Source organism: Papaver somniferum, chromosome 10, assembly GCF_003573695.1.
Source record: "Papaver somniferum cultivar HN1 chromosome 10, ASM357369v1, whole genome shotgun sequence".
NCBI lineage: Eukaryota > Viridiplantae > Streptophyta > Magnoliopsida > Ranunculales > Papaveraceae > Papaver > Papaver somniferum.
The window spans coordinates 33,366,957-33,382,028 of record NC_039367.1 but is presented as its reverse complement, the minus strand read 5'-3'; the positions used below and the strand labels follow the sequence as shown (position 1 = coordinate 33,382,028).

The following is a 15,072-nucleotide window of genomic DNA, read 5'->3' as shown; positions in this document are numbered from 1 at the left end:
GTGTTGGACACGCATGTGTTTCCTATTTAAAACCTTGACAAGGAAAACCCATAGGGATAAAACCTTGACGAATAAAATAGTATAACGTGATAAATTCGAAAATGAGATAGTACTGGGAACAAGTTTTAGTGTAATCTAAAGAAAAGTAAAAATTCAGTAAAGTATGAAGTTTCAGATCTCCTTCGGTACCCTAATGAGAAGTCTTCTAAAACTGGTTGTGTGTAACGGTCCAAAAACAAGTTACGGATGATGAGCGCAACAGCTCATGATAGAACTATAAATATGGGTTCCTGCTGCCTTCTATTCACCTCATGAGTAGTAGATGTGTCACGACAACATATCTAGGAAGGGGGGGAGGTCCTGCTTTTGATTACGAATGGCGGGTGCATTGCCACAATTGAGGATTGGTTCGTTGAGTGTTGAGGTTGCATCTTCGGAAAAGCACAGTCATCGAAATCACCAACCCTTAAGCTTAATCTACTGAAAGAAAAAACCATAGTAACATAGACAACATTGATTTAAACATCACGTTTTTTCACATGAACCTTCATTTCCTTATTAAATGAAGAAACGCCATACTGAAACAAGAAGCCTTTTATCTTCATGTAGTTTCCAGCTGAGGTTGAGCCACCCACAGTTGCCGATAATATTTTGGGACCGCTAGCTAACCAATGTACTAATTCTCTATATAATAACAGAGTTTTTTTGGAGCGTTCTCATTTACTGGAGCTCCATGTTAATTCTGAATTTTCGCTTCTGGTTGATTCTAGCTTCTGGTTGATTCTGACCCCACCATTTACTTTTTTTTAGTGATTAAATATTTATTTTAACCAATAGAATAATGTTTTTTCTAAAAATAAAATAACAAAATCTTGAAAAGTCTTTTTCTTGCCTCCCATAACAAAATCTTGAAAATCTCCTAACATGCCAATAATATATCAAATCACGATTCCATCGTGATATTCAAAAAAATAAATCGAATGATCATCACGTGATGAAAAAATAATTGAATGATCATCACCTGATGAAAAAAATGGATCAAATGATCATCAAGTGTCCAGTGTCCGTTACATACACAAAAAATGTTATTTTCCTAATTACATTCCCAAACTATAAATTAAATCGAGAAAAAATAAAATTTCAAAAAAAAAACTGATTAGCCCGATCATAAATCTCTATTCTGCAAAACTTGATTGGCCTGATCATGAATCTCTTTTCCGCAAATCTTTGTTGGTGGTCCCGCATATCAGTTAGATTTTTTTTATTAATCTGTATGAATGATTTGGAACAAAAATTATGATTTGAATAAAGCTAATACAAAACAACAAATTGCGCTAATACAGACAAACAAGCACTCAAGAAATTATGATTTCCAAAAATTATTTTTCTAAATTTTTTTTTTCTATAACTAAAAAAACATAAAAAATGTAAACAAAAACCTTGCATATTATTTTCCTTATTAAAAAAATATTATTTCATGGTTAATAATTGATAATTAATTAAAAAACAAAAAAAATGTAAACAAAATCTTGAAAATATTATTTTCCTTATTTAAAAAATATTATTTAATAACTAACGGTAGTAGAAATATGGCTGGCTATATTATTTTTCTTAATATTGTCCATTCCATAAAAAATAAATATATATTCCTAAACGTGTGCAAGATGCACGATATCTTCTCCGGCGAAAATATTGCAGCTATCCAAAAATACGATGACTAATTATAAAATTACATAAATTTTGAGAAATGATTTGATATTATTTTTGATATTATCTCCAAAATAAAATATTTTATTGTAGAAACTCTAAGGTCGGTGGCTCAATATTTAAAGCACTTGAGCTAGGCCAGATTTTATTATTTGTTGCACGCTGCATCTTTCTTTTTCAGGTTTCTCTGGATTTAGGGCTTTGTAATTGTTGTCTGACTTTTCTTTGTTGTTTACCTTGCAGTATGTTCCTCGAGAGGTTAATAGTTGCTTCTAATGGTTGCGGCAATAGGAGGTCATGAGGATTGATATTGCTTTTTGGAACTTGGTGGCAATGATAATAGGATCGCACGAGGTATGGAATAGTAAAGTGGTGCATTTTGTGATTTCAGGATTTTTTTGTTATTTGTGTGTATCGCAATTGATGGTGATACCTTTCCCCGGAAGATAGTAGACGGGTTAGCGACGAGTTAAACTTCTTTGCGCTGTTTTTGCTATTGGTATGTCAACTAATAAAATATATTTTATTCAGAACAATGAGGACATAAGGGAAGTTGAACATAGTCTTGAGTTAGCTCAAAAAAACTCAAGAATCCTTTTATGCTCAAAAATCTAGTATTGATTTTATTAAAAATTATGATAGAAATACTTCTTATTATCATCTATATGTTAATAGAAGAAGACACTTCAACCATATTAGTGCTTTAAAACTTGCAAATGGACTTTGGTCTAAGGATAGAGATTTTCTTGAAGACCTTCTTGTCTCTCATTTTAAGAGTATCTTTACTACCACAAATCCTACTTTGAATGATGATTTTTGAATTGCATAGACAGATGTATCACTAACGAGGACAATGATAAGCTTTTGAGTCCTATTAATCTTGATGAGATTAGAAATACTATTAAGCAAATGGGTTCCCCCTGGATTTTAGTACAATGATAACCATTGGACTGCTCCTGGTCCAGATGGGTTCCCCCTGGATTTTATAAACAAAATCTTAATTTTCTTGAGCAAGATGTTTTAAATTCTGTCAAAAGTTTCTTTGACTCTAAACATTTCTAAAAGAAATGAACCACACATTTATTTCTTTGATTCCTAAGGTGAATAAGCCTACTAATCCTGCTGATTTCAGGCCTATGTCTCTCTACAATTCTAGTTATAAAATAATCTCAAAGATCCTTGTTAATAGAATGAAACCATTGCTAGACAAAATAATATCACCATATCAGGATGCTTATGTACCTGGTAGAAATATTCAAAACAATATAGTGATATCCCATGAGCTAGTTCATTCTATGAAAACAAAAAGGAATAGATATGGCATCATGGGCCTTAAAGTTGACATCTCTAAGTCGTTTGATAAAGTAGAATGGCCCTTCCTTATTTCAATTCTTAAGAAATTTGGCTTTTCATATTATTGGTGCCAACTTATCTCTAAGCGTATAAGTACCACTAATATCTCAATTCTTTTGAATGGTTCCCCCTGCACTTCCTTTTGTCCTACTAGAGGACTAAGACAAGGAGACACCCTATCTCCTTATCTGTTTATATTGTGCATGGAATCATTTTCTCGATATCTCAAATATGCTGAACTTTCTAACCTAATTCATGGTTCAAAAGTCACCAAGGAAGCTCCTAGCATATCCTATCTTCTCTTTGCAAATGATTGCCTGCATTTCACTAAGGATACTCATGCTGATTCTAGTAACCTTATGGATTTGATTATATATTTTAGTAGTATCTCATGACAGATGATAAATTTTGAGAAATCTGCATGTTTTTTCAGCAAGAATGTTCAGTCTAATCATTGTATGTCTCTTTTTAGATCTATGAATGTTAGAACGATAGAACTCAATGAGAAATACCTAGGTATACCTCTCTTTATCACTAAAAATATGAATGAGAGTATGTCCCATCTAAACACTCACCATGATTCTAGAGTGTCTAAATGGAAAGGTAAACAATTAGCTCAATCAGGTAGATCCATACTTGTTCAACACACTTTAAAATCTTCTTCTAACTATCATATGAACTCTTTCCTTCTCCCAGATAATATCATCAACAAAATGGAGAAGTCTCAAAGAGACTTTGGTGGGGGGTGGGGTGGGGGGGGGGGGGGGGGGGGGGGAATGGTCACAAGGGATACTATTTTAGAAAATGGGAGAAAATGTGTACTCATAAACTCCAGGGTGGACTGGGTTTTAGGAATCTGAAAAAGATGAACTTAGCCCTTCTTACAAAAACATCTTGGCTACTTATACATTCTCCTAATGATATGTGGGTCCAAATTCTTAGGTGTAAGTACTTTAAGAACTATCATCCTCTCCATTACAAGAAACCCTGGTCTATGTCTTGGGCTTGGTCTAGCATTTTTAATGGTCTTGATATCCTAAAACAGCATGCTCATTGGGACATCAAAGATGGTAGTACAGTTAATGCTTTTTCAGAAAAATGGATTCAAAACTCTTCCCAACCTTTGTGTGTTAGTTACCCAAACCCGAACTACAAAGTTGCTGAGTTTATCAACCATGAGTCTAAAAATTGTAAGACAGAGCTAATAGAGTCCTTATTCACTAGTGAAAACAATATGAAAATTTGCAGTATGAGAATTCCAACTTCTGGTAGTGACACTTTAATCTGGAATTACAATAAAAATGGTATCCTAACTGTCAAATATGTTTATAAACTGCTAGATAATGAACTGCCTCATAATTCTAGTCCCAACCCTGATTTTGATACTCATAAGGCTCTTTGGAAATCTCAAATCTTGCCTAGAACACGATTGTTCATTTGGAAAATTTTTGAGAATATTTTACCTGCAGGTCACAAATTAGCTAGACTCAATCACAATCATGATGAAAGGTGCAAATCTTGTAACTCTGGTGCTTCTGAAACCATTGAACATATGCTATTTCACTGTTCTTTTGCTAAAAATGTCTGGTCAAATATTCTTGTTGTTAGTCACTCTGTTTTGCAGGATTCTGATTCCAATATCAGTATTAAGAACTGGATTTCTAAGTGGCTTGTTACCAAAACTCTGCAAGATAAATCAGTTAATGTTCTAACTACTGCCTGGTGTATATGGAAATACAGTTGCTCAAAATTGTTTGATAACAAACACTTAAATTCTCAGATTACAGCTAGAAATGCCTTAAGGATTGTGGATGAAACTATCAATGCACTTACCCCCGTTCCTGTGCCAAATATCACCAATGTGGCTATTGTTAATGATTCTAGTTTTCTTGACTCTGTTTCACAGAATTGTCTTCTTATCTACTGTGATGCTTCTTTTGACAATAATTCTAATGACTCTGGTGTTGGCATTGTGGCTATAAATTCTTCAGGTGAATTCAAGGGTTGCAAACTAGTCTCAGAAATGAGCTCATGTTCTGAAGCAGATGAAAGTGCAGCAATTCTGGAGGCTGCAAGTTGGATTAAGAAGAATAACTTTTAGAAATTTTATATTATAAAGGATGCCAAAAACATTATGGCTTATTTGAATAACATCAAAGGCCAAACTAGTTGGACTTCCTTCTCAGTTTTAGAGGATTGTCTTTTCCTTCTTAAAGATACTCTTCATCTGGGATTTATTCATCTCAAAAGACATCTTAATAGTTTAGCAGACATAGCTACAAAACACAGTAGAATTATGAAAACTTCAGGAGAATGGGATGCTAATAACTACCCATATTTTCTCCCTCAAACTGTAATTTCTCATTAGTAATGAAATCATATTTTCCTAGCAAAAAAAAAAAAAATCAACTAATAAAATCAGGAAACTCCTGGGCGGATGGGATAAGGGTAATGAACTTAATATTTTTTCATTCCTTTACCTATGAGGTGTTGTTTTTGTTTGGGAGACTTTAATCCCTTTTCATACGGGATGAGAAGTTCTTTTTTTTTTTCATTTTCTGTGTTGTTGGTGTGTGGTTTAAACAATCTGATCAAGAACTTTGCTATTACGTAGTATTTTTTTTTATTAGCACCATAATCTGAATATATATGGAAAATATATATATATATTCCCGTTTCCTTCTTTTCAGAGAAACCGTGGGATCTAATGATACCACTTGAAGTATATCGACGAAAGTGGAGGATTTTTCCAACAACTTATGGAAGAGATATCAAAGCATATGTTGACAGATGCCCATCCAGATCGGCAAATCCTGATATGTTATGGAAATGGAAAATGCTTTTTCCCTTACGGGTTTTGTTGGGTTTTTCTTTTCTTCGGTGTCTTGTTTAATATTTTTTGTCTGATCTATTTTGTTTTTTATTGTTTCTAATGGCTGCAGCGGTGTAGTATTAGATCTTTTGAAGCTTCATGTTCATGGTATTACTTCTAAACCCATGTGTTGGAGGCCTTCGCATAAGGACCATAATGTAAGCGAATCAGTTTCTATTTCTTTTATTTCCTTTTTTCTTAGGTGTTTTTTTTAGGGTTTTATTTGATCCGTTGATACAAAATTAAGCCCAATTCACCATTTTGTAATGGAATCGTTTTATCTTATTTCCTATGTTTGTTTGGTTTAGTTTTGTATATTACACACTCACTCGAATATTCTTAAATTTTACTACTTCCATCGTCCCACTATTAAGTGACGTATTTGCTTTTAGATTTAGTCCCACTATTAGGTGACCTATATCACTAAATAAGGAGATATATCTAAAATTATCCTTTTAGTTGATTATAAGAAATATAAGAAATATGCATAATTTGATAGGCATGTTTATATTCGTTATGTAGGTGTTTTAAAATGTTTTTCAATGGTATGAAGTTTGCGAACATCCATGGTGTAGTTTGACGGATAAATCATTCAAAATTTCACTAGTTAATATTCATAAGGGTATAATTGTAAAAAATGTTTAAAAGTATTTTTTCCCTTGCTTTCCTTAAAAATTGTGCAAACTTGAACTAGATCACTTAATAATGGGACGGAAAGAGTATATTTTTAGCAGAAGTTGAATTTGGATTTATGCATTGGTTCAATCATTATCATATTTTCCCATATCATATTTTCTTATTTTTAGTGCTATTTTGAGGAACTAAGGTTTAAATATTTGTTGGCTTATATTTTCATGAGCTCACAAATTTCTCGGGTACAGTTGGATGGACTTTTTCGTGGAGTAGCACTACAGCAGTGGCTCCTCCCCTCAATGTTTCATACTATAATAGCAATATGATTTTTCATATACATATGATTGCTCATCTTCAAATTTGCAACACGTAGTTCTCACCCAAGAAACTTTGCGTGCATATTTTCCAACTTTCAAAATTGGCTGGTGTTAGTATAATTTCATCATTTGGGATGCTCCAGGATTAGGTGCTTGGGAAAAGAAAATGTCCCTTCGATCAATGTGTAAATTATAATCGATAAACATATATAACTGAAAGTTCCTAATTAATGAATCGAGAATGTTTGTATGTACTACGTACTCGAGGTTGTGAATACAACATCTTAAGCTTTTTTTTTTCTTTTTTTTTCTTTTGAAGCATAGGCATCTTATGTTGAATCAGTTACAGACCGGGTAGCTGTTATAACGAGTATTCAGCCACAGGAGCCACATGAGATGACAGTATAAAAATGATGTATCTCATGGTAGATTTTTTCTTAAAGGATCTTATGGCAGTTAAAAATCACTTCAAGTTGATGATATCATTTTGTGTATTTTAGTGTGGACGAAAACAAACTTTGTTTCCAATTGTGATATTTTATGGTAGCTAAAAACATAAAGTTACTTCTTAACTGTGATTGTCTGAGTTACCGACGACGAATCATCAACATAAACGCCAAATAAAACAACTTTCGTCCACGTGCCATTTTAATAGTTCCACAAGCCTTCCTATATTGCCATTTTAATAGTTCCACGGGCCTTCCTATATTTAGGATGGGAACAACTACTTCCATGTATTATACAATACTATACTTTGCCAAGCCAAAAATATGTCAAAACATAATTTTATATATATTTAATCATACTCAAGTATAACATAAAAAATTCATAAAGAAAATTGAAATAAAATCATATTAGTATATCCATCATGTTTCATCAAAAAATTAAACTGATCATAAAAGATGTCCGACGTTCCCTTATAAAAAATACTTAAGCAAATAAAAAACGTTTAAATTAAATTTAGATCAATGATTAAAATGTAAAATACTTATAAAATTAAATTAGAGATAAGTTGAAGATTCCTTCTTTCGCAAGAAAAAAAAATAATTAATCATCAGTCCTGTCCTATGGTCAAAATACAAAGTCGCTGCTAGAAGTTTCTGATAAGAAATACATGGTATTAAGTAAAAAAGTTAAAATGGGAGAACAAAAACGTTATAAAAAGGTGCCACAAAAATAGATATGCTCAAATATGTTTTGATTTCGATCCACATTATTTCCATAAAATAGTCCTTTTGGAGTTTTAGTAGGATCCAGTTTCGATATAAGGCGGTTGAGCAAAAGCTAAACCTCATTTTCTTTGGGTTGCTTCTTGCTCGAATTTTATTTCTTTTTCAATTTAGAGTTTGTTGTCTGATATTTGTTTATTATTTGTTTTGCAGGTATCTTAAAAAATGCATTCGATTGCTTCTTTTCTTTTTCTTGGTGTTAATTTTCTGGTTGTATGTATGGATTTTTTTAAAATACTTCAATTCTTTTGATTTTTTAGTTTTTTGCTTTGTTTTATTATATTGTATTTCCTGCCTAGAATAAACTTTCATTGGTGATGACGCCTTTCGCTGATGTTGCAAAGATTTTTTTTACTATTTCGAGATATTTTCTTATTGGAAAATTTATCCTTGGATACTTCTCTATATAAAACGTTGCAGCAAGGGCATGATCTCATTTTTTTTCGTGGTAAATGTTTTTACCCAGTTAGGATTCATTATGTTTTATAGCAAATTGCAGGACTATATACCTAAATTCTTTTTCGTGCTTCTGGGATTATAATGACTGCAACTCAACACCTGATGATTTGCAAAATCATTTTAAGAACAAAAGAACACTTATCAGTTTTTGGAAACAACCAAGAAGAACTTTTTTTTTGTTTGAAGCAGCCAACTAAGAAGAAGATGATTTTTTTTGCTCAATTGAAAACGATGAGATTAACAATGGTCTTCGAGAAAAAAAAGGTATTTTCCCTGCACATGGAGCCGTTTACTTTGCCTTGATTGTTAATTTCGTTCTAATTGTTGTTTGGTTTGTTTATTTTGATTTAAGGTTCGATTTTTTCTGAAATGATGAACAACAACATTTTATTTTCTTTAGGTAAACCCTAACTATGTTCTCCATTGATTTATTTATTTTTACTGAAAATGATAAAAGCTGCATCCTATTTTCTTTTGGTAAATCCTAACCTCATTCTTCATTTTTATTAGGTTATCTTTAACATATATTAATTGACTAAATTTCCTAAAAGTAATTGTGGAAGGTTATTAGAACGAAATTAAAGTAAATAGGTGCAAGATTAGAGCATCTTAATTGTGAAGCCATTCCACCAATAATTAGAATATAAGAGGTACAAGATTGATTCGTCTACGTTCTCTTTTTATGATTTATGTGGATATTTTAAGATGCATTAGCTCTTCGTTCGTGATGAACATGTGAAGTATTTGAGAAAAAAAACGAATACAGTTCTTCAAAAGAGGTATCCTTCAAAAGTATGATCAGATGAAGAAAGTACAAACTCATACTTGATGGTAAAAGACTCGGGTAAAATTACGACACATACTGAACGAAGTAATGCATGAAGATTGTCTTTTTGGTCATACCACTCTAGAAACCATTTATATTCAGTAATACCAAAATGATTGGTTGTATCTTACTTTGGAATAAATTTAACAGCTTTCTTAGATTGTCTGATGCTTGAGCAAGAAAAAAGAAACAACAAGGTGATGTTAAGGTATTATTTGTGCGAGGTATAACTATAAAAAAATTCTACAGATATAGGCCATAAGTTGGAGATACAAAAATAATTTATGGGGATTTTCATGCTGGACCCGTTGTCATTCTTCGCGGTATTAACGGAAACTATGAGGGAGTCTTTCATTTCTTGAATTAGATAGGCAAAAGTTTTGAACGGATTATTTGTTTATTATCAGTTGTGTCATTATTTACTCAAAATGCATACCGTTGTATAGCATGATGTTATCAATATGCGTACAGAAACTAAATAGAACAATTCTCTGGTTTTTCTTAGTTTAGTTATCAGACACCATTATTGTGGGTCGAGTTTTACAATGGTACAATCCCAACCATTTTTTACTAAAAAATAACGATTTTATTTTGGGTTTATTGCCGTGATTTGTATATATATCTTACCCTTTCTCATTAAAATGAACTATTATCAATCTTACTACCATCCTCTCATTAATTTTCCCTTAACTTTTGGTTTTAAAGTATTAACCTTGAATAAACTTAAGCATATATATGAAAAAGATAGTTCAAGGTTAAGAGTCTATTTTTCATGTTTCCACAGTCAGATGCCTGAATCTAGAAAAAATTCAAAAACACCGCTAATATCAAAATCGAAAACACTCATTCTACGCCTTTATTAGTGGATGAGAGGAAGAAATCTTTTATTGTTCTATACCTGAAGAAGCATTCATAAATATACCCAATTTGACATCTTTGAAAAAATTCTTAGTACTGGACCTTATTTAATGTATAAATTTTGCCATTTGGCTTATTCAATAATTCTTTAGAGTTTTAACTTAATAAATCCAGGCTCTATTGTTAGCTTAGATTAATAGGTTTGCTTAAAGAATTGTATTTTAAGGAGCACAACACTCTTACATGGTTATATGGGTTCTAATATTTCGACATGAACAAATTATGACTTGGATAAACTATGCTGCTATTCTACAAAGGGAACAAATTATGGTAAACTATAATGCTATGCTACAAAGGAAAAAAGAAAGTGTAACAAAACAAAAAATTAGTTGGATAACTATACAGGTGAAGGATCGGATGACACGGTTAGAATGACATTATCATGACATGGTGACACCATTTTTTCGAAAAAATCCAAACGACAATGAATTTGAAGCTAATACATGTTCCTCATATAAAACTCTATATTCTTACCAAAAATGAGACTATTCCGAAATACGAAACTTCACTATCTACAAATTTTAATTTCAACCGTTAATCTTCAACGGTTGATATTCAAAATGGTGGATGGGGGTCTTATACATTGCGGAATACTCTCATTTTTGGTTGGAGTGTAGATATTTACAAGAAGAACATGTCACCAAAAAATTAGCTTCAAATTCATTACCTATTGGATTTAATAGAAAAACTGACGTTAAAATGTCAAGATTATGTCACTTCAACGGATCCTACCTCAACTATATACGCCCTTTTGTCAACTTAGTTGGATTCTAAGACTATTTTTTAATTATAAATCATAAACAAATTCTAGTGTAATGAAGAGAAGTTAATCTAGTAGTCAAAAAAGTACTCTAGAAAAAACACAAAAATATTGAATTGTAAACTTTTATAAACTTAGCAAAAAACAACTTTAAAAATCTCAATTGTAATTCTTAATTTAGTTCCTAGAGGAGTAATGGTCGTATTCAAACTCAATAGAGGTAAGGATTATGCAACCAAGTTTTTCTGTAAAAACGTATGCTTGAAGTGACCGCTGAAAGATTATGATAATACATGAAATGACATATGTCCATAGCTTCCTTGTCTGGACTTTGCGCCACCCCTTAGCATCACCAATATATTTGAAGTAGTTCACTGCTTGAATTAACACAACACCTGAAAAGAAAAATTGTATCAACCTTTTAATCTACCCTTTCCATAAAAGTGTTTCATGTTAATCTATTCACTTTTACATTATTGATCGACCCTTAAAATTAAACACCAGTATAAAGAAGGCCTCCAAAAATAATGGCAATCAAAACAATGTTAACAGTGCTGGTAAATGTGCAAGTCCATTAGTCTAACTCAAAAACACGGTTTGCCATTAAACACATACCTTCCTGAACCCATGACTTCCCAGAACCCAGAATAACAGATTCGGTATCCTTGTCAATATTCTCTACTAATACATCTAGCTCTTTAGTTACGTCCGTTGCTCGTTTTGGTAACCATGTGTACCATGCTTGCTGGTACTTGATGAATTATTCTTTTTTGGTGTAGACATCTCATGTTCAAACCCGTTCATCTTCCTACCGAGAACCAAAAATGAATTTTAGGAATCCCAATCGAAACTTTTCTCTTTATAGGCAAAGCAATGCAAAACCATAAATATTTAGATGAAATACTTGAGATTTTAGGATAATGCAAATTTTAGTGGAAGGCAAATGAATAATGTTATAAGGTTCTAATTAACATCTCCTTAAGAGCATCTGGTCCCTGATCAGATGCTCTAAAACTAAGTTGTTGGTGAATGTAACACCTTTTACTTTGATCCAAAAAAACTATAAGTGAAAAGGTATTTGAGGAAGAGCTTTTCAAAGGAAGGATGATGGAATGGAAACAAAAACAATCATAGAAGATGAGCAGGTGCATTACCTTATTGTCATCACACAAAAATATAAGAATATATTGAATCCCCAAGCCTGTTACAAATCAAAAAGGAAAAAACTTTGAAGTTTTAAAAACCATTTCTTGTCATGCATGCCTATATCTCTTAAAAAGAATGATTTGGAAATAATGAGCATACAATTTAACATAAATTGAACCTAATTCCAAAGCTACAATCTCATCAGTGAACCTAATATACATTTTATGTTGATGAGATGCACATGAATTTGCTGTAAATTAATTAATTAATTAATATTAAGAGATTCCATAACAACCACTATTAAACACTAAAACTACCACATCTCACCAAATCACATTACCTTGCATATCTCTTTCCCCCATTTATGGCAAAAGCACGCGCATGCCTATCCTTGAGTTTAACAAAAATATCATTCAATTGAAGTCATGCATGCCAACCTCATATTTCACGCAATTAGAATCATAATTTAAGTGCATATTTTTTCAATCAAGTATACAGATAATGACGTTCAAACTACAAAGAATTGAAATTATGTATTCCAATTCATCGTATACAGTTCTGAAATTACCATCAATTCTCATTATTTTCTTACCAACCTGCGTTGAATTGGACAAATCCAATATACTCACGCCACTTATTGCAATAATAACATAGTTTGATTCAAAGGGGCTCCTCACCATCAATAGCCAACATGCAAGTCTTTGAAAACATGTGCATCTTCTGTGTGCAATTCATTCAGCTTACCCATAGTTAACAGCACAGGACCTTTACGGCTGAAGGTTAAAAAATGGGTAAACTGAATGAGGCGATAGATAACATAAAGATTTATTTTTAATGCAAGTTGCAATCACAAAACAACAAAATCTGCACTTAATTCAGTCAATGTTAAATAAGCAAAAACTTAGACTAAACCCGGGACAAAATTAAAACAGAATGTAGATCAAAAGCAAACTCTGAATATCACTTGTTGCAGAGAGATTAACTTGGCCTGCAAAGTTAAAACAAAATTGTGTACAATTAGAAATGGTTAACCTTAGAAATCCTGATACGAAACTAAAAGCAAGAATAAAAAATTGGACATAGAAAACGGTAATGCTATTCACCTCACCCTTCACAGTTCTATTCACCACTCAGATGACATGGCGGTACAGGTGTAAACAAAACGTGGGGGAGAGAAAGCTTACTCGGCCAATTCATGTCTGCAGATTTAAAGGTCTTGGTAACTAAAATACTTTTGTGTATTCATATTTTTATGGCCATGGCCATTGTTCTTGGTTTTTCAGCTGAAGCTCTAAGTAGTATATCATTAATCCGTAACATGCCCAGCTGTAGTCTCTCTATTTGGACTTCTCGTGACTGTTGCATCCGTTGAATTTCACTTACATCTCAACTTGTATGCACTTTTTTATATAACCGCATCTTTTATTTGATTTTTTTGACTTTGATTTATTTGCAGTGTAATGTTTAAGTTCATTTGATGGTCATACTTAAGCACCGGTTCCGACATTGGCAGCTCTAAGCATTATGGCAAGAAGAACATAAAAGAAGCTTGCATCTCCAAAGATTTTTTGTGCTTCTTACAGAAGCTAAGCACGAGTTTCTTCAGCATGTAAGGATCGATGTTACAGACACTCTTTTCTTCTTTATCAACGTTTTTTCCTTCACTGTAACATTTCCAAGGTATGAATCAAACATTTCCAACTGTTCTTGATCAACAATAAAGACGAAATTTTAGATTATATGCAGTCTTTTCCCCTATTTTCTTTAGACCCGGAATTAGAATCAGAGGTCTAATTTTTCCGGTTAGAAGAAATCAATGTATGGTTTTTGTTTCTTTTAACATTACGTCTTGAGCTAATAGATGGGATAAATAAAAAGAAAACAAGTTAAATTAAAGCTGCAGGCACGTTTTAGTTGACCAAGTACACTTCACTTCCTCTCTCCCACATTTTGGATTACAACTTGTGGACGGTGGATTTTTGACAAGGGTAAAATTGTAACCTGTATATTCTCGACCCAGCTGTCAGAGGATCATTTATCATTAAAGCGTGAAAGCTCATGCCACATTTCTGATCGAGCGTACTGTCTCTCGGAATATCTTCAAAAGCCTCTGATCGAGTATACTACTACTCAGAGCATATATATGCATGTAGTCTTCAACTGAGATCACATCATATTACTGCGCAATTTCAGTGATCACCTCGTAAAGAATCGTAATGGTTGACGGCTCCTAATGTATTTTTCACTAGTATAGAGCTCCAACGTTTTCAAGCCGTCGCAATGTTTCCTGACTTTACGAGGAATATTCAGATCGAGCGTCCTGCTCCAGCTAGCTCATACCTCGATTTTTGAATGTTTATAGTGCTCCTAGCATGCCTGCTAGTATAAAGCTATTAATTAATATTTCTAGTCGCAAGATTCATTAACTGAATTCCTAGAAAATATTAAGAATATTTTGTTACTTCAACTCATGGTCATTCCCAGCAGAATCCATGGGTTAGTAATAAATATTTCGCGTCAATCAATACTTCTAGTCGCAAGATCATCAACTGAATTCCTAGAAAATATTAATAATATTTCGTTACTTCAAGTCATGCTCATGCCCAGTAGAATTCATGGGTTAGTAATAAATATTTTGTGTCAATTAATATTTCTAGTCACAAGATTCATCAACTGAATTCTTAAAAAGTATTAATAATATTTCGTTACTTCAACTCATGGTCATTCCCATCCTAATCCAAGGGTTAGTAATAAATATTTCACCACAATTAATATTTCTAGTCGCAAGATTCATCAACTGAATTCCTAGAAAATATTAATAATATTTCGTTACTTCAACTCATGGTCATTCC

General features: G+C 32.6%; 1 protein-coding gene and 2 long non-coding RNA genes across 3 annotated transcripts; 2 read left to right on the top strand and 1 right to left on the bottom strand.

Annotated features, from left to right (window-relative positions):
- The first annotated feature begins 3,874 nt into the window (after window positions 1-3,874).
- LOC113315506 lies at window positions 3,875-5,161 on the top strand. The gene has a single exon (XM_026563776.1). The coding sequence runs from the start codon at window positions 3,875-3,877 to the stop codon at window positions 5,159-5,161; it is 1,287 nt and encodes a 428-aa protein (XP_026419561.1).
- Window positions 5,162-8,177: 3,016 nt separating this feature from the next.
- LOC113316874 lies at window positions 8,178-9,942 on the top strand. Its single transcript, XR_003343056.1, has 3 exons — window positions 8,178-8,834; window positions 8,923-8,970; window positions 9,081-9,942. It is a non-coding gene; the product is annotated as an uncharacterized LOC113316874 (long non-coding RNA).
- Window positions 9,943-11,208: 1,266 nt separating this feature from the next.
- LOC113317653 lies at window positions 11,209-12,440 on the bottom strand. The gene is made up of 3 exons (XR_003343812.1): window positions 12,229-12,440; window positions 11,690-11,882; window positions 11,209-11,469 (listed from the first exon to the last, which is right to left on the bottom strand). It is a non-coding gene; the product is annotated as an uncharacterized LOC113317653 (long non-coding RNA).
- Window positions 12,441-15,072: the final 2,632 nt, after the last annotated feature.